This window comes from Zingiber officinale, chromosome 3B (genome assembly GCF_018446385.1).
Source record: "Zingiber officinale cultivar Zhangliang chromosome 3B, Zo_v1.1, whole genome shotgun sequence".
NCBI lineage: Eukaryota > Viridiplantae > Streptophyta > Magnoliopsida > Zingiberales > Zingiberaceae > Zingiber > Zingiber officinale.
In genome coordinates, this window is record NC_055991.1 from 13,751,353 (window position 1) to 13,770,608 (window position 19,256).

General features: G+C 39.1%; 2 protein-coding genes across 2 annotated transcripts; one reads left to right on the top strand and one right to left on the bottom strand.

Annotated features, from left to right (window-relative positions):
• The first annotated feature begins 5,095 nt into the window (after nucleotides 1–5,095).
• On the top strand, nucleotides 5,096–7,310 carry LOC121968089 (isocitrate lyase-like). Its single transcript, XM_042518594.1, has 3 exons — nucleotides 5,096–5,154; nucleotides 5,295–6,891; nucleotides 6,992–7,310. Exons 1-3 carry the CDS (start codon nucleotides 5,125–5,127, stop codon nucleotides 7,042–7,044), a joined length of 1,680 nt encoding a protein of 559 aa, XP_042374528.1. The 5' UTR covers nucleotides 5,096–5,124; the 3' UTR covers nucleotides 7,045–7,310.
• Nucleotides 7,311–10,007: 2,697 nt separating this feature from the next.
• Nucleotides 10,008–16,298, bottom strand: LOC122055949 (eukaryotic translation initiation factor 3 subunit K-like). The gene is made up of 8 exons (XM_042617651.1): nucleotides 16,092–16,298; nucleotides 15,724–15,780; nucleotides 15,576–15,626; nucleotides 15,416–15,478; nucleotides 14,722–14,772; nucleotides 14,576–14,642; nucleotides 13,399–13,481; nucleotides 10,008–10,353 (listed from the first exon to the last, which is right to left on the bottom strand). The coding sequence occupies exons 1-8, from the start codon at nucleotides 16,197–16,199 to the stop codon at nucleotides 10,150–10,152; spliced, it is 684 nt and encodes a 227-aa protein (XP_042473585.1). The 5' UTR covers nucleotides 16,200–16,298; the 3' UTR covers nucleotides 10,008–10,149.
• Between the last annotated feature and the right edge of the window lie 2,958 nt (nucleotides 16,299–19,256).

Consider the following 19,256-nt stretch of genomic DNA (forward strand, 5'->3'; position numbering starts at 1 on the left):
GTTTTTGGGATTTTGGCACATGTCGAAGAGTATTTAAGTCGTATCTACGCAAATTGATCAGAATTGATGCCACACATCTAAGAGGAAAGTATTCAAGTGTGTTGTTGATGGCTACAGCGATCGATGGTAATAGGAATGTCCTCCCAGTTACCTTTGGAATCGCTGAAGTTGAATGTGGTTTTACATAGGAGTGGTTTTTAAATCATATAAAAATATTCTTAGTTATCGATGCAGTCAATGAACATAGTATTAGATAAACATCGTGGCATTATATCAGCAGTTAGGATCTACCCGACTGCCCATCATACTTTTTGTTGCTACCACATGTCTTGCAACATGGTAACAGATACTGGTAGTAGGTCATCTTTAGGCTTGTTTTGAGCAGCAACACGAGCAAACACTGTTGGATCGAAAGCGCTAGAGGGGGGGGGCGAATAGTGCTCATGGCTATTTCGTTTGTTTCAAAAAACACAGAATATGCAGCGGAATAAAGAGAAACAAACGCTAACACTGTTTCTTTTACTTGGTTCGGAGCCTGTGGCGACTCCTACTCCAAAACCCGCGATCGTTGATCGCTTACGGTGGGCAATCATTATAAGTTCGAAAATCCTTTACAAGTATTCAGTTACAAGTACAAGTATTGAACTGTAAAGATTATACTAACAATACAAAAGATGATGGAAGTAGCCGTTGAATGTCGGAACAGTAGAGCGTTGTTGAGGCGTTTGGAGCAGCACACTGGAGCACAAGTTGTTCTATTTTTGGTTGTTCTCGAAGTGCTGCCCGAGGCTCCTTTTATAGCCTCTTTAGATCTGATCCAGATCCTCGAAACTCTGGATTAGATTTGATCAGAAGTGGATCGATCGACCGATCCGTCGACCGATCCCCATGTTCGGTCAACCAATCAGATAATCTCCTCCTCATCCGATCCGATCATCCCGGCTTCGATTAGGTCAACCCTTATCCTTAGTTCGGTCGACCGATCCCCAGGTTCGGTCGACCGATCAGATGATCTCCTCCTCATCCGATCTGATCATCCCGGCTTCGATAAGGTCAACCCTTATCCTCAGTTCGGTCGGCCGATCCTTAGGTTCGGTCGACCGATCCCTCGATCAAACCTGGTCTGTAATATGGAAATATGATCCAGTTGTACTGGGGTTCGGTCGACCGATCAAGGCTAAGTCTGACCCTGCAAAATTGTTAGTTTCCTGCAAAACAGAGTTAGACAAATAGAAAATAATATCAAACAAATAAGTTGACAGTCATCGGACTGTCCAATTCTGACTTTAGATTTCCTTCAAAAATCCTAGGTCGAACCGACGCCTACTGTTCCCTCACCGAGGAATGCATCCTCACCTATTCCACTCAAGAGAATTTACCTGTTGTCGATTGATCCACCAGACTAACTGGACTTTTGCTTAGCGTCCGAAGCTTCCGGTCTTCATGCTGAACGCCCGCTCCACGACCTGTCCAGTCTTCCACCCAGTTCGTGACACCAGATCTTTATCAACCTAGAGTCCCTGACTCTAGGATTTTTGCCTGAAGTCTTCGACCCACTAAGACTTTCCACATAGGGTTACCACCCCCTAGGACTTAGGGTTACCGCTCCCTAGGGTTTTCCCTTTACCTAACCGCAGCTATGACTTTTCTTCACCTAGGGTTACCATCCCCTAAAACCTAGGGTTATCACCCCCTAAAATTTTTCATCTGCCTAATCGTAATTAGGACTTTTGCCTAATTAAATTTAAGATTTATTGAGAATGTGGAAGAACTTATTGAGCAGCTGCAGAGAAATCTATGAATCCAAAACTGTAAATAAGAATTTAACCAGGGGAAATTTCAGTCTGTCTCAGGATTTGACAGCACACAGGTTTACAATTGGTGCATTAAACATTAAATTTGATTCTGTCATCACTGAGAAAGAAATGGAGGCTCTCAAGCAGCAGCTTAACTCTGATACGGAGATGCTTCAACTACAGGTTGCTATTTGCATATGAGAAGATTGTGCTGCATTTTGCCAGAATATATGCTAATCGACATTCAGTTTAATTTTGTGAAGTGCCACAAAAGTTAATATTTTTATCAAATACATGTCTTTCTCTAACAGATAACTACCTCCTCGAAAGAGAAAAATAAGCTTACTGAAAGGCATAGAATGGAGATAAAGGAAGTTGAAGCAATAATAATGAACCTTGAAGGACAATTAAGTGAATACAAGACCAAGGAAATCATGATGAACATCCACATGGAAAATCTTAAAGCGGAGCTGACTAATAAATCTCTTGTGGATCAAATCAAGTTTCAGAGCTTGAACAGAAACTATTAATCGCCGAGAGGAGTTATATGAAAGAGGTGAATTTTCTTCTACTATTTCCTGGCAAATGTGCAGGGTTTATAGCAAAATTGCAGTCCATAATGTTCTTGATTTCTCATACTTTCTTTCTCGGATTGAAGGCATGGGAGTAACTTTGGAGAAGCAAGCTTTTCTAGCTTCTGAAATTAATGAGCACACTAGCATAGTTGAAGAAAGAGAGAACTTACTTCAACAACTGAAGAAAGTTCAAAATGAGTTATTTCAAACACAGAACCATAGAAGAGCAGGTGATTTTTATAATTACTTTACTCTTACTTTCTCATCATGAGATAACCTAGTCTCATTTATTAAGTAGGTTAATCGCCATTCAGTCATTCAATCATTCATTTTGCCAGTATAGCCAAGATTTGAAGTTGTTCCTGGCAGTCAACTATTTTTTTTTGTGGTGGTTCATTCTTTTCTATCTCTTTTTTTTCCCCTGAGACAAAAAAATACAACTCTGGTGCACAAAACAAGGAAGCAATAACAGTAGCCAACTTGTCTATGGTCCCAAATAAGCCTCGAAACATAGTCGGAGGGAGGAGCGAATCTGTTTCAAGGAAATTACTACTTGCAGACCTCTGTTAGCTTGCCCAGTCGGGATTTTGCCCGACTTTACTGTTCTGTCGAGACTGTTCTGCAGACCTGGTCTTCTGTTTTGCAAATCTGCTCTAAACAGACCCGGTCATTCTGCTCTAAACAGACCTGGTCTTCCTTTCTGTCAAGACCTGCTCTGCTGCTTGACCGACCCGATCGGCCGACCGACCGACCCGATCGGCCGACCGACCGACCCGACCGACCGACTCGGCCGACCGACCTGACCGGCCGACCGACTGATCCGACCGACCGATTGACCGATCTGACCGACCGACCGACCGACCAACCGACCCGACCGACCGACCCGACCTCATCTCGGCCGATCTGCCCTCTGCTCGGTCGATCCACCCGCTCGGTAACACAGACTAGTGGCTGAGCCGATCTTCTTGCTCGGTAATTCTTCGACTCGGAACAGAAACCAGCCTCTACTGACAGCCTGAGATTATCCGTTCAAGTCATTTCTACAATAAATTAAATTTAATTCAATATAATTTAAATTCAATTAATACTCCATAAAATCTCCGACAACCTATTGGATTGTCTGACATAATCAAGTTTTGAAGGAGCATCTCGTCTAGCAAATTTGGTGGCATAAGAATTTAACAGCACCTTGTTGGTTTTCTTGAGCCATGCCTTGTTTGCACCAATAATATTTGCATGCACCTCCCTGTTTTTTTGTATTTTGAACATGTATTTAAAATATAATAAACTTTTCTCCCCAAATGCTGTTTCGTTTGTTCGATCCTTCAGTCTAATAATGTAATCAGCGGACAACTTTGATTGTAAAGAGTTGTGTTATTGTAATTTTTAAAAAAAATGAAAAATGCGGTGGAAGTTTTATCACAATCAGTTCTATGAATTTAGCATAATCTGTTAATATATATATATTATTAAATTAATTAGGCGACAAAAAAGAAGTCAACTACTTTATAATTTTTCACATTATGTGAGATTCATTAATTCTAATTTAGGAATTTTAAAATATATCAACCAAAACTTAACATCTGTCCTTGTAGCTTACCTCTAGCCATGCAAACTGTGTATAAATCAAAACTTAGTTGTATTAAATTATCTACCATGTAATAGTGTATTGTATTGTTCTAATGATTATGTGGTTATATGATTTTATCCAATCAATCTCAAAGGTGATCTACCTTCTAGTTCATCTATCAATCGAGTAAATTCGAAGTATAATTTATATATACTCAAAGGTCGGAATACTCATCCTTAATTGTAGTATTCATTCTTGATTATAGGATACTCTTTGCTATTTGTCCTCAACCATGAGTCATCCATCTATGGATAAGATCCAACGTCAAAAAATGCTAAAAATATTTATTCCATTAGTAGATCATAAACAAAAAAAAAATGCATATTTACAGATTTTTTTTTATTATGCCGTTAAAATTGTATAAAAGGTGCTGAAGGAAAACTAGAGACAAGGGAAGAGAACGGAATTAACAACTTGTGGTTTTGCATGCGTTGTTCCATTTATGTATTCGAATTTGGATACGGCATGCAACTGAGGACCGGACAAACTGGATTGCAGCTTCCATCCCGCACGCAACTGCTATAACCGAAAAACACATGCATTTTTTGTCTATTTTTTTTTTTAACAATTTCTTTTGGATATGATTCGATCCAATTTGCCTCATCAGCATTTCATTGAATCAGGTTTAGAGATTCAACGATTTCTTCCTTTTGGATATGATTTGATCCATTTTGCGTCATCAGCATTTCATTGAGTCAGGTTTCGAGATTTAACAATTCCTTTTGGATATGGTTTGATCCAATTTGCCTCATCAGCATTTCATTGAATTAGGTTTAGAGATTTCTTATTTCTCGTACTAAACTTTTATAATATTAAAATCACATTGTATATTTCGGATAAAATTGACTGATGGACTTGGAGAATTACAAATTCCTCCGGCTCAAAATCAATTTACTCCTCAAAAACTCTTTAATATATCTATATATCTGAATTCCGAACGTGTAAATTGAGAAAATTTTGAGAGATAATGGCAATGGAGTAACTAGATTTTGGTATTATGAAAATCTACCTGGGCAGTTCAGTAAAATGTAGTTATTTTCTTGTTATATATACATACAGAGATTGAGATGGAAATCAAACAGAAGAAGAGCTTTTTCAAGGCAACTTCACTGCTCTCTCCCTCATGGCTCCATCCTTTTCAGCTCCTTCTTTGGTAACTATATATATCGCACTGCCTCTTTAATACGATTATTTTTCTTTTGAATGCGTTGATCAAATCTATGAGAGCATCAAATTTTTTGATATATTTTTTCCCAAAAAAAAAAAGAAAAATAATAATAATAATAATGACAGATAATGGAGGAAGAGAGGCGGTTCGAGGCGGAAGTGGCGGAGGTGGAGGCGTGGTGGAGCACCGAGCGGTTCAAGCTCACCCGCCGCCCCTACTCCGCCCGCGACGTCGTCTCCCTCCGCGGCACCCTCCGGCAGAGCTACGCCTCCGGCGCGCTCGCCGAGAAGTTATGGCGCACCCTGAAGTCGCACCAGGCCCGCGGCAGCGCCTCCTGCACCTTCGGCGCCCTTGACCCGGTGCAGGTCACCATGATGGCCAAGTACCTCGATTCAATCTACGTCTCCGGCTGGCAGTGCTCCTCCACCCACACCTCCACCAACGAGCCTGGCCCCGACCTCGCCGACTACCCCTACGACACCGTGCCCAACAAGGTCGCCCACCTCTTCCTCGCCCAGCAGTTCCACGACCGCAAGCAGCGCGAGGCACGCATGAGCTTGCCCCGCGCCGCCCGGGCCAGCACGCCCTACGTCGACTACCTGCGGCCGATCATCGCAGACGGCGACACCGGATTCGGCGGCGTCACGACCACCGTCAAGCTCTGCAAGCTCTTCGTGGAGCGCGGCGCCGCCGGCGTGCACATCGAGGACCAGTCGTCCGTCACCAAGAAGTGCGGCCACATGGCCGGGAAGGTCCTCGTCTCCGTCTCCGAGCACATCGACCGTCTCGTCGCCGCGCGGCTTCAGTTCGACGTCATGGGCGTGGCGACGGTCCTGATCGCGAGGACCGACGCCGTCGCCGCCAACTTGATCCAAACCAACGTTGACTCTCGAGACCACCCGTTCATCCTCGGCTGCACCAATCCCAACCTGCAGGGCCGGAGCTTGGCCGGCGTTTTGGCGGAGGCAACGGCGGCCGGCAAGAGCGGCCCGGAGCTAGAAGCCATCGAGAACGAGTGGATCTCGGCGGCGAAATTGAGGACTTTTTCGGAGTGCGTCGTGGAAGGCATCCGGAGCCTGAGCATCGGCGAAGGAGAGAAGCAGCGGAGGCTCGGCGAATGGGCGAAGAAGCACGACGACTCCAATATCGAGAGGAGGAGAAAAATGGCGGAGACCCAACTGGGACTCGAGGGCTTGTTCTGGGACTGGGACCTGCCTAGGACCAGAGAGGGCTTCTACCGTTTCCAAGGCTCGGTGGAGGCAGCGGTCGTCCGGGGGCGCGCCTTCTCGCCGCACGCCGACCTGATATGGGTGGAGACGTCGCGGCCTGACGTGGCGGAGTGCGCGGCGTTGGCGGAGGGGGTGAAGGCGGCGCACCCGGAGATGATGCTGGCCTACAACCTCTCGCCCTCCTTCAACTGGGACGCCTCCGGGATGACAGACGAGGCCGTGGGAGAGTTCATCCCGACCATCGCGCGCCTCGGCTTCTGCTGGCAGTTCATAACGCTCGCCGGGTTCCACGCCGACGCGCTGGTGGCGGACACCTTCGCGAAGGATTTCGCCAGGAGGGGGATGCTGGCGTATCTGGAGAGGATCCAGAGGGAGGAGAGGAAGAAGAAGGTGGAGACGTTGGAGCACCAGAAGTGGTCGGGGGCCAATTATTACGACAGGGTGCTGAAGACGGTTCAAGGAGGGATCAGCTCTACGGCGGCCATGGCCAAAGGCAACCAATCTACTTCTTCTCTCTTCTTTATCTACCCTCTGCTTATATTTTATCGTGAGACCCACCGACGATACTGAATCACTTCTTTGATTGATTGCAGGTGTCACAGAGGAGCAGTTCCAGGAGCAAGCAGTGCCAATGTCCAAAATGTGAACAAATGCATGGATAATCGAATCATGTCCTAATAACTAAACACGTTTGAATTAAGAACCTTAATAATGATTACCATTCTCCTAATTATGCTTCTACGCTAAACCTGTTATATTATATATTGAACTGATGGAGCAATTTATTTAAGTTTAAAACAAAAAATTCTTCCTTTGTTGTGAAAACAGAGGGTTCGTCTCCACAGAACTGTGTTTGTATTGATTTTCATTATGCTCAAATTTGTAAGAGATTAACTGTGATCCGCATACATTTACTTTGCATTGACTTGCTATGGTTAAGCACAATCACAAAAGGAGTATCATATTTCAATGATATTCTCTTTTTGATCTTGGACAATCCCTTACAGTTACTAGGCAACCAAAAAACTCTAAGAGACCAGCTGAATCTATCTAATTGATTCGCATTGTGGTTGACTTGGAACAATATAACATTTTTGTGATAAGAATAATGGTAAAAGATGATTACGCTCATCCTAAACGTCCTTCACAGTCCGTCCTCAGATTATATGAAGGGAGATAAATCATACTATCAATTTATAATTGACCGCTAAATAGAGCAATAGGCTTCTAATGACTACATTTGATATTCTAGTCTATTAGAGACCTTTTCTAATCGAGTAGAGGTAGTTGAAGAGTAACTGTTAAAATTCTTATTTGTAAGCTATTGGAAAGCTTTTGAGCACCTAAAATTCAGTATCCACATTCTCCATTTGTTGTGATAAAGGTACTCATTTGCTTAAAAATTTCTGAAGGATTAGACAAACATTGAAAGCTTGAACTCAAACTCTCTTAGTAGCATAACCCTAAGCAGGTAGACACATAATTACAATGAGATTCAGTAAGGAAAAAACTCACAGATTGTGTTCTCTCTCACGATATCATTATACGAGTCTTCAACTCGCCTACACTGAGTATTCAGGTGGCAAAATTACTTCATTGGACAAGAGTTGATTCCCGCGGGATTCATTAAGGAATAAATATCCTCACACCTAAAGATCGTTCAATACAATATTTACCTCCCTTCATCTCATTGTAAGGCCGACGATGAGGAACGTTCAGGTAAGCGAAATCATCATTTGCTTCATTTATGAGTCTTCAACTCCCTTAATCTAAGTTGTCAAAAAATCAAAGACAATGAAATCTTTGAGCTTGCACCACCACCCAACCTCGGCTTATGCCCTGAGTCCACCAAACTCCTCAAGCTTCATCACTGGTTAATCTAAAGGTCATTGAGCCATCAAGCACATTGAATTTCTTGAGCTAGTACAACCTATCAAATCCATGCTCACAAGTCTAACGAACACCTCTAAAAACCCCTCATTCCTTGATCTAAGTCACTGAATCATCGAGTTCACGATCTCCACAATTGCTAAGACCACGACTCTATTTCATCAAATCAATAAGTTTCACGAATTCCATATGCATTACCCAAGTCTACACATTTGATACACATCAAAATATAGAAAAGACTTAACTTAAAACATATTACCAACACATTAACATTAAACATATTATCAACACATCAAAATTATGTGATTAACCCAACTATAAAGGAAGCATTGTTTTCTCATTTTTTTAGCTCCTTGCCCGATTGTGTTCTCACAAATGACATTACAATTGAAGGACATACTCAGAAGAGGCTTAACCAGAGAGGCAATGCAGTGTTCACCCAAAGCAATCAGGCACTACTAACTCAGTAGGCTCTAATTGAGGTGGAGAAACTTTGGCCAAGGCCGGTCAAGAGGTGTAGATGAGATGTGCTGAAGTGATAGACCCTCTAAGTTGAGGTAGACAATGACAATCCAGCTACGCAAACGTAGATTCAACTAACATGTCTACTAGCCCCCAAGGTACACTGCTCTTTCAGTTTTTTTTTTTTAGATATCTAAAAATAGAATCCCAACTTTGACGGATTAAGGAATAAATTTTGTTCATTAACCTAAAAACATTGAGCTGATGGACCACATGCTAGTAGTGCTTCCCAATTTATCCTAATAGCTAGTAGAAAATTTCTATAGGACTAGACCAGCCATACCAAAATTAATCGACGTAAACTAAATACATGATGATAACTAAAAAAATAACATATCTACTAGCTCCCCGGGCAATAATGCGGTAGAGCATTCATACAATCTCCCAAATACATACAGTATGATTCTCAACTACAACACACTATAAGATATTTTCCTCTAATGGAATGACAAATCTTAGATGTTAAACTGTTAGACCGCCCACTACGAGTACTTCCAAATTTAGATGATGGCCGACAAAAAAACTTCTACTTCTGTGAGATTGAATCGGTCATCGCCAAAATTAGTTTACTCAAGGAGCTAGATACCTAGTGTTAGTTAAAAAAAAAATTGAATGACTTCCTTTTTCTTCACCAACAAATTCCACTTCCCTTTTGCTTTAACAACAAACCCAGCTATGCCAAGGTCCTGGACCTCCTAAGCTGAAGTGTATAACTGGCCAAGAAGGTACACAAGGGTCAATTCATCTGTTTGCTGAACCCTCATGGTGCACAAAGATTGTCCGAGATTAACAGTAGGGATCCTTTGGTCCGCAAATTGTGGACCAAGGGATGGTCCATTGCATGAAAACCCTTGATTTGGATAGACTCCATCTTTAAATAGGTGGGGTCCATCCAAATCAATGGTCTAAAAAAGTAGACCATCCTCTGGTTCACAATTTGCGGACCAGAGGATCCGTCCTCCGAGATTAATAGGTCTGATTGAGATTTGACCGAGTGATGGGATATGACTGAGACACCAGACCTGAAGGTGAATGGATTCCCCTTTCTTCACTAACAAATCAGAGGTTACTAACACTAGAAAAAAGTAGCAGAAGATCACTTGTTAAGAATGAAATTAAACTCAATTCTGTTTCCAGTTTTTTTCCCCTTAAAAATTTGTTATCAGCAATCAAAATGTAAAAGGAAAGATCAGGAACTTTGAATCTTCAAGCGCGGACATAGATAGAAATAAAATTAAACAAAAAAGTTCCATGAGTCTAATGAAGTCCTGTAAGAATCACTAAGTAGGCAAACACTTGAACATGAAGATTCCTTAAAGGTAATCAAAACCTTAATATTTCAGCTGAGAACGGGGAAGATGCGAGTGATGTGCTCGAATGGCATGCCATCTGATGAGTTCTTCTTTAGCCCTGGGTGGTTGAACTCATTGCGTGGTAGGACTATCAATTGTGATCGACCAGTACCTTTCTCTAGCACCCAACCACTGTTAGCCACATGGTACTCTATGAACTTGTCCAGTGAAAGACCTTCAATGTTAATGGTCTGTTCGAGCAATGGAAAAAAGAGTTGAGTCAGATGACAATTAAAGCAACAAACTTATGAAGCTACAACGCTCTTTCTAGACACGAGCGTTTGATCTATGAATGGTTACGTGGAGAGTGATGCCACATTAAATCAAGGGATGCAATCACAGTCATAAACTACTGAACAAGTTATCAACATTAGGAGGTTAGCAATGACATCATACACAAAAGGACTCACCTAATTGGCATGATCACAGTCCATTATTCATACAAAAAAGTAATGATGAAATGTTAAGGTCATTAAGAAAGGTCATCAAAATACTCTATAATCAAAGAGGATGATGGTATCATGCACTTTTAACCCAAGGAATTTAAAAGAATTAGCTTTGAGCATCATTGCTAAGACAAATTCATGGAAGTTGTATTGAGCTCCTGATGCTTGAGAATAGTTGGCCAAAATTTAAACTTAATAAAATAACTGGACTTGATCTAAGGTATTAGGTCCTTAAAAGCAAACTAAGCAAACAAGTCTTCCAACGTTACAAAATAAGCAAAAAGTGGGTAGAAATGACAGCATGTTAGTCATGGCCACTTCACAGTTTGAAATCCCAATCAAGCTATTTATTTGCAGGAAATTTATCGCGACTAATATGGATGGATACATATTGATGGGGCTTCAATGGAGTTTAAAGTGAATTAGTTGGCATATTAACAAGTATACTGTGGCATTTGCAACAATTGTTACAAATCTTATGAAAAAATTGAAAATATGGAATAATTTTTTATGCCGTTTATTGTTTGTTAAATCCAAATTAAACAGAATCAGGTGAAAGCCACTTTTATAATAGCCGTGGCTTGCAAAACCAATAAAATGTAGTGTCAAAAGAATGAAAACTTCATTCTCAATTCAATAAAATGTAGTGTTTCATTTTTAAACTTCATTCTCGATTCTACAAGAATTTTTCCCAAATGTATCATAATTTTTGACCTAATTCTTCTTCTGATAATCGATTTAACCTCTAACTAAAAGGATAAAGCTTGGTTCAATTTATCTCTTCAAGAAGTTTAGTAATAAACATAATGACCCTATTGTTCCAATGGAGAGAAGACTTTTCAGGAAATTTATAAATGAACCATTTCAGAGAAATCTTTCAATTTCTTATTTTAGTATGTTCAACTCTACGTATTCCTCTATCCGTAGAGTACATTGGATGTACGAAATGGAAAGAAGAGTTTATGATATTTGTATTAACAACTACTCTAGGTGAAATATTTTTAAGTGGCACTAACGATTTAATAAGTATTTTGTAGCTTCTAACCGCTCAAACTTTACATTGACCACATCCCATAAGCACATTTAAAATATTCAAAGTTTTTTTTTCAATGTAGATAAGCGCTTCATAATGGCTTGGAATTCATATAGGATAAATGTGGGATTGCAACCTCATCAATTTAACTTAACAACTAAAAAAAGATAAAGACATTTTTTAAAGTTAATGCATAAAATTCAGACAACTAACAGATGATACAATTGCTACCAACCATAGAGTTGATGATATGTTAACAAATGAATCTTAATTAAAATCTCACAAACATATATAAATCTCATGTAAAAAAATGGGATTAACAACAGTATTTCAGAATTGCAATCTTCAAAACTTAAAGGAAATTATAGTATGTCTCAAATCAATAAAATCTTGAAAATATTTAATCTTTGTATTGTGAAGTTAAACAAAATTGACAAAGAACATTCAGTTTATCGAGTAATCAGGGCACTGGTACTCAACCGAGACATAGCAGAGAGCTATGTCAATTGCTCTATGAAATTGAAGGCAATTAATTGCAAATCTAGCATACAGGATAAACAGGAGTGTTTTACAATATTTGTGACAATACATATAATTTATCTTACGTTTCTTTTCGCATTTTTGTAGTTTCTTTGTATCTTGATAATCTTTCAAGAGAAGCCTAGAGGCAGAATGGCTAAGAATTCTTATTGTCGAGGAACCTCAATAGAACCCAAGGAGTTAGATAAGGGAATTGCCATGTAGGGAGAAGTGGAACAGACTTTTGATATTTTTTTTAGAGAAGAGCGTCACAACAAGACTTACTAGTTTCTTACTTCACTTATAATTGCTGCATGATTATAGATTATCCAAGAACTGGTAAGGACTAATTATTTAAATATAGGCACATAGTTTATAAATTGTTTAGCATATTGAATCTACAATTTAAATCATCATAAATGTAGCCTTAAGTTAACTAAGCAATTATAACATTAAATCCCCAAGTGATGTGGGTCAATTGCTAAATCTAGTCTCAAATACTATGATTTTAACAAATATAGCCAAAACACAATTTTATGACAAATCTATGCAAAAAACAATTATAACTTGTTGCATATTTCCTGTTAATAATCATCATGTGACCATGTACATAGTGCCCAATTAGTATATATCTATATTATAGTTTTGCTTTGTCCAAACTTTACTGAAATTTTTATAGTTCTGATTTTGTCATGCTTACTTGGTCTCCGAATCAGTATTAATCCTTTTCAAGCAATTCTTGTTCAACATGTTATGCCAATATGACTCCCAATAAGCATTATACTTGTTATTTTCACAAATATTAATTACCGTAACATGCTTACAAAGAGAGAGTATGACTAGGTTTTCCCCTTTGATACCACATTTCAGTGAAAAGGGGTGATGCACACATCAAAATACAAGAATAGATCTTAACAGCAATAATACAGATGGCTACACTGGCCATGTGCGTATATTTGTTACAAAATTTATGCTTCAGCTAGATTTGTTATGAACCAAACAATTAGCTCACCAGATTTGTTATGAACCAAACAATTAGCTCACCCATCTAAGGTTTAAGAGTAATAATCCACTCTCAGATGACCCTGCTCAGTCATTTTACTATTAACAAATTGGATTTGATGCCTAGTAGCATAAGACAGCACAACAGCAGACATTGATGAGCCACCAAAATTAGGCCAATTTTTCCTAAGAATAAGCAGAAAAAAAAAATGGATGTAGCTGAAAGACAATGTTACCTCTGCAAGTACAGGCCTTGGCACTTTTTGGTAAGACAAGGAGAGGACATGGATTGCATAAGCTTGGATTGCTTGCTCAAAACCTGCACCAGAGAAGTGTCCATAAGATCTGTAGATATCTTCACATGAAGGAAAATGTGTCTAAAGAAACCAGACAATTTTTATTCCTTGGAGAAAGCTTAAAATCTAAAAGAATAATCAATTGTATGTTACTTTATAGTAACTTCTCAAAATGAATAGCTTTGTGTTCTTTTTTCACCTTTCTCTAGCCAAGGCAAGCTTACAACAAAGCCCATGGTACATGATCAAATAAGAAGCTGATTGTAGAAATACAACTTATCAGCAGCATGGTCCAATTGGTATATTTCTCACTACAAATTCTCAATATTTTCTAACATGGGTGACCTTTAGCAAACAGGTAGTAAGCACGATAAGATATGAATGATGTAGGCATGTACCATTCTTGTTTTCTTGTTTTGGTGCAAACAGAGTCCCTCTGATTTGCCACATGGCACAGTGGGTATGTTTCTCACTACATATTCCCAATATTTTTCATATGGGTGACCTTTAGCCCATATTATAGCAGGTGAAATAAGATATGATGATACAACCTTCATGTTGTCTTGTATTTATCTAAATAAAGTCCAGCGCTTTTAACTTATTTTCTTTCTAAATTCTAATAAAGGATTCTGTTTCACACTTACATCCTCATCAGCTCAAGATAATGGGTGAAAAATGTAAAACTAAGAAAGGTATGAGGAGAGACTTGCAACCAAAAACTTCAATAGACATATCAAACTCCAACTGTGACTTTAGGGCCTATTCAGAGTTTTAAAAAAAACAGAAATTAAGTTCTGCTAATCTATAATTTTCAGTTTGTCTGAATCTTGATTTGATTGGTTTAGTGAGACAGAAAAATTTATTCCCTTACAGTTGTATAACAGTCATCTCTACATTGTTCAGCTCTTCCTTGATGGAAACCAATCCTAGCTATAACAGAAGGTTCTTGTGATCATCTAACAAAAAGCTAATACCATAGTCATGCACGTGATTAGCAATGTAGCCATCAACATTAGCTATATATAGCTAATGTAAAAGGTGATAAGTGCCAAAAGCTCAAGATTCTTTGAAACTGCCAGTTTAAAGAAATAATAATTTCAAAGAATTCTCTTTTTACCAGGAACAACTTCAAGTAAGCTGTGGTTCTTTGCTGCTTCATCCCAAAACTGACGAAACCTTGCAGTCTGCAAATATGTCACTAAACTGATAAAACTGATAGCTAACCTGGAGGGCATTGAAAGGTGAAAAATAAAAGATACATACTTCTAGATAGTGAGAAAGGACAATCAGTGTCTTGATTTGTTCATCTGCTTGCTGAAGAGAAAATGTAAAATGTCACATGAATACAAATGTTATAACACATTTGACATGTATCCTGAAGGAAGTACTACCCAAATAGTGAGCAGCAGAATCTAGAAATTGGAAGTATTTTAGACAATAACCTAAAGAGCACAGCAGCAGGCCATAATAAATTAAATAGAATATAAATCAGAGTCAATTCACAAACTTCTTGGGTGTTTCCTTTGAAACACGAACGGGCACATAGGATAAGATTTCAATAGGGCACTTAAGCCTCTTCCTTTACTAAATTTGATTTGCCTAGTGAATTTCCCATGCAAAACTAGTACATTACTATCTGAATAATAAACATCTTTAACTACAAAAAGACTCAAAACAAAGATACAGTAACAACAAATAATAACCACTAACCAGAAGCATTTTTTTCCTTGAAAAGAACCGAAAAAATTATGAAGAAAGCCATTGAGGAAAATCAGACTGTTTAAATCCCTCACAATTGTAACACTAACATTCGTAGAACATCTATGCTATTCCAATCATTACCCCTTTGGGAGAATGAATATAATAGCAGATGATGCAACAGTACATGGTTTACATATTTATGTTCAACTTATTGAGCTAGAACTAAATAACAAATTGAGGACTGTAGGAAAAGTACCACTGGCTCAGGAATAAGGAAGAGACAAAGGCTAAAATCTGGGGCTGGCATAGCCATAAGCGCCTGCAAATACAAGGAAAGATAATACACGTTCCATGAAAGAAAAAAATAATCAATTTTAATTTCATAAACTTTACTTTCTTCACCATACAAACTATACCTTGATCAAAATTCTAACTACAATTGCAATACTTAATCGAGTAGGATCAAACTGCACAAAATAATACAAATTAGAGAAGATAATTTTTTTTTAAAAAAAAAAAAGCTAGGGAATGCCTTCAAGAAAAAAAGGCATGGAAGCACATCACCTGATAAAGTCGGAGAAGGCAAAGATTAGCATCCAAACTGTACGTTTGAGATGAAACCTAGAGAGAATGAGTTAAGAGATTAATAGAAAACATGACACAATGACCGAACTAAAGTAAAAAAAAAAATAAGAAGGTATATGAAAACGCCATGTCAAAAATGCAAAACTTTAGTTTTCCACTATTTCTTGGAGAAGAGTCACTAAGTCTTGCTATACCAATCCTCCCAAAGTTTAACTTTCCGTTGTGCACTTATGAAGCAAGGAAAAAACTCCAATCAAGTCATGCTAGTAGAAGCATTCATAAATTCTGCCTTCTTATAGAAAAACACATAGTGATCGGAGGTGATTTACTTCTCAGTGTCAAATTACCTGCTCGTTAACATAGTTCTCGAGTTCGGTAAGGATGTCAGGGTTGTACGGGTTCACGGATACGAGTTGCTCCACCGTGTAGGAGACCTGCTGCGGCTCTCTTCCCATGGCGCGATCGAAACCTAGCAACCAGGAGTTGGAAAGGAGAAGGTGCCAGCCTCCGGCGAGATAGAAGTCCAGAAAACCCTAATGTGATTTCGCAAGAGATTCTAATAAATTGCCTCCGTACTTTATCAATTTTCATTTTAACCCTCCGTATTGTAAAATTGTAAAACGCTACATTTTGCCATTCATAATAGAACACAACACTAGCTCTTCAGCTCCCGTAGAAACTAGTATTTTTAATTGGTTAGATTAATTATTAATAAAAAATTAAATAAAGTCACATTCGATCCGACAACGAATCGTCAATCGCCGAATAATAATGAGGATTGACAGGTAGATTAGCCCGGATAAAAGAAGGTAAAAGAAAAAAATTACAATTACGATCAGGGATTATCAGTACAGTTAGTTTGACACTTAAGTAAGTTTTCAACGAAATAACAAGAATAAAATGAAAAAGTGTTCAGGATTTGTGTGTTCATGCGCATCTCTGCCCGTAGGGGCTGATTATCTTTTATAGGATGTTCCCTCGGAGTGGTGCGATAGTTAAGATATGGAGTATTATCATATAAGGTTTTGGAGTCAAAACTCGGCGTGATTGAGGATAATCTCTCCCATGTCTTGACCATTTGCACTAATAACTAGTAGCCACCCGTGATTTACCTCCTCCGTATTGACCTAGAGACGGGTCGGCGGTGACGCTGGGGGCGAATCACCTTTTGCCACATGATCATCTTTTATAGGATGATAGTTGACATTTTTCTCTTGTCCTAATATTCACATTGTTATTTTTTTCTGAAATAATTTTAAATTTGTGTGATTATTATATTTTTATGAAAATAATATCAGATTTATATGATTATTATCCTTTTTTATGAAATAATCTTATATTTATGTGATTGCTATCTTTTTTCTGAAATAATTTGAGATTCTGCATTAAGCTATCAAGAAGACGAGCGCCCAAAGAGATGAGGTGTCAAAGAGTTGGGAGCGTCATAGAGTCAAGGCGCTAAGAAATTGAGGATGCCAAGGAGTCGAAGTTGCTAGAAAGATAAGGTTGACTCAGTTTTTTCTTTACTTGAACTGCCAAAGAGTCAGGGCGCCACGAATTCATGGGCACCAAGGAGTCATGGTGTCAAAAAGTCAAGGTTGCTAGGAAGATGAAGTCAACTCAATATTCCCTTAGCCTGAACCGCCACCTCTGCAAGGTCACCAACGTCTCTTATCCACATGGTACTCTCTGACTACCCCTGAATCATAAGTCTCTCATTCAAGTTTAATCGAATAAGGTAGGAGTCCGACTGACTATTGTGTGACAATGGGATGATTTCAACTACTTTGACTGCTCATGTGATAGACCCCTTGCATATTTCTAAAGAGATTACACATTAAATGTCGGCACACCTCAGTCAGTATATTTTTAAATGCAATCACTCTATTTGAACATGTTGTCTGTGCATCTACCTCGATTCCTGAGCCCAAAATGCATCAGTGTGTCTTCGACATTATATCACATTAATGTGATGTGACCCACAATAAAGTAGACTAAGCGTCTTTCACCATGGTAATGATTACTTGATTTGATTTGTTTCATGCGCTTGATCCTATGGTTAAAAATTTGTCTCACCTATCTAATAGCAATTATCTAACAACCTTAATTGATCAAGTCGGGACATATTAAATTAGATAAGAATGCCCTTACGTCTAACCTTGCACTCACTACTTCTGCATCCACCATTCTTTATCTTCATCCTCTTCAAACTTTCAGTAACTTCTTGTTCAGTAAGTTGATGGATTCTCTCCTTGTTTAATAGGTCACTCAATTCTTTCTTGTTGATCTTGGTTCCGATTAGATATTTTCTAGTTAAAGCCTTTGTAGTTACGTAACGTCCATCCTAATTACTAGGGAATCATCTTCTGCTCTTGGTATAGGTCAGTTGAATCTAGTTTCACCGATGATGCCTTAGATCAATTAAAAATTGCATACGGGATTTCACTTGACCATCTGATAAGACTTCCACATGGTAACAACCGATTTGATTGTTCTCCTCTTGTTTCATGACCTTCTTCAGAAGCCATTTTTTGAGTGGGTTGTGTTTTCCTATTTCGACATGTTTTACTTAAGTGTCACAATATTTTGCATCTCCTTGTCATAGTCAGGCCTAAATTCCTTCCAAATTCTAACTAGAGTAGCCATCTTATTCTGGTTGTATCGAATTCCTTAATCTCCCTGGATCTTTCATTTTTTTTTATCCAAAGAAGATAGAGGACAGGGTATTCTTCTTTTCATCTGGAGTAGGGCTCAGCCTTATTAAGAAGCTCTCGTCATCACACAAGGGATAAAAACCCTAATTTTCCTTCATCAAACCCCCGAGTCTGATATCTTGGTTGACTCAATGGCAATGAAAATTGGCCACACCTCCCACTCTGAAAGATTACCACTTAGAGTGGCTATTTTAGTGTATCACAGAAACTGTTGGATTTCAAGTTCAACAATGACCTTCTACTTAAGAATGGGTTGTTGCATACGTTCGAGCTAAGCCCCATACAGACTCCCTTCAAAGCTTTATTTGGTAAGGCCTTTAATTTTCACAAGTTTTCATATTTAACTAAAAATGTATTATTCTTTTTGCATCTGCTACCATGTTGAAGGCATTTATGAATGAAATAGTGAAGTTGACTGAGATTGAGCTGGAGGTGTGTGGCATAGAGATTGTGGACCTTACCATGGACGAGGTAGTGCTCGAGGGCGAAGCAACGCCTGTTGGTACACCAAGATTATTTTGATGTAATCAAACCAGTTAGATTAGATCCTATTGTGTTTAATCATGTGTCTAAGTGTGCAGGAACTTAGGAGCACAGGATATCGAGCAAAAGACGCAGCTAGAGAGAAGGACGGCATGGGAGAGAGTCGACGGATTCACTGTGTCTGAGGGACGAGGTACTGTGGAAGAGTACGCGGGCGGACGAGAATGAGGCGCACGACGTTTCTGAGGGACGAGAAGCAAGAGCAGAAGCTTGCTCGAGAAGGCCGGAAGTTGGGTTCAAGTAATCCCTATTCCG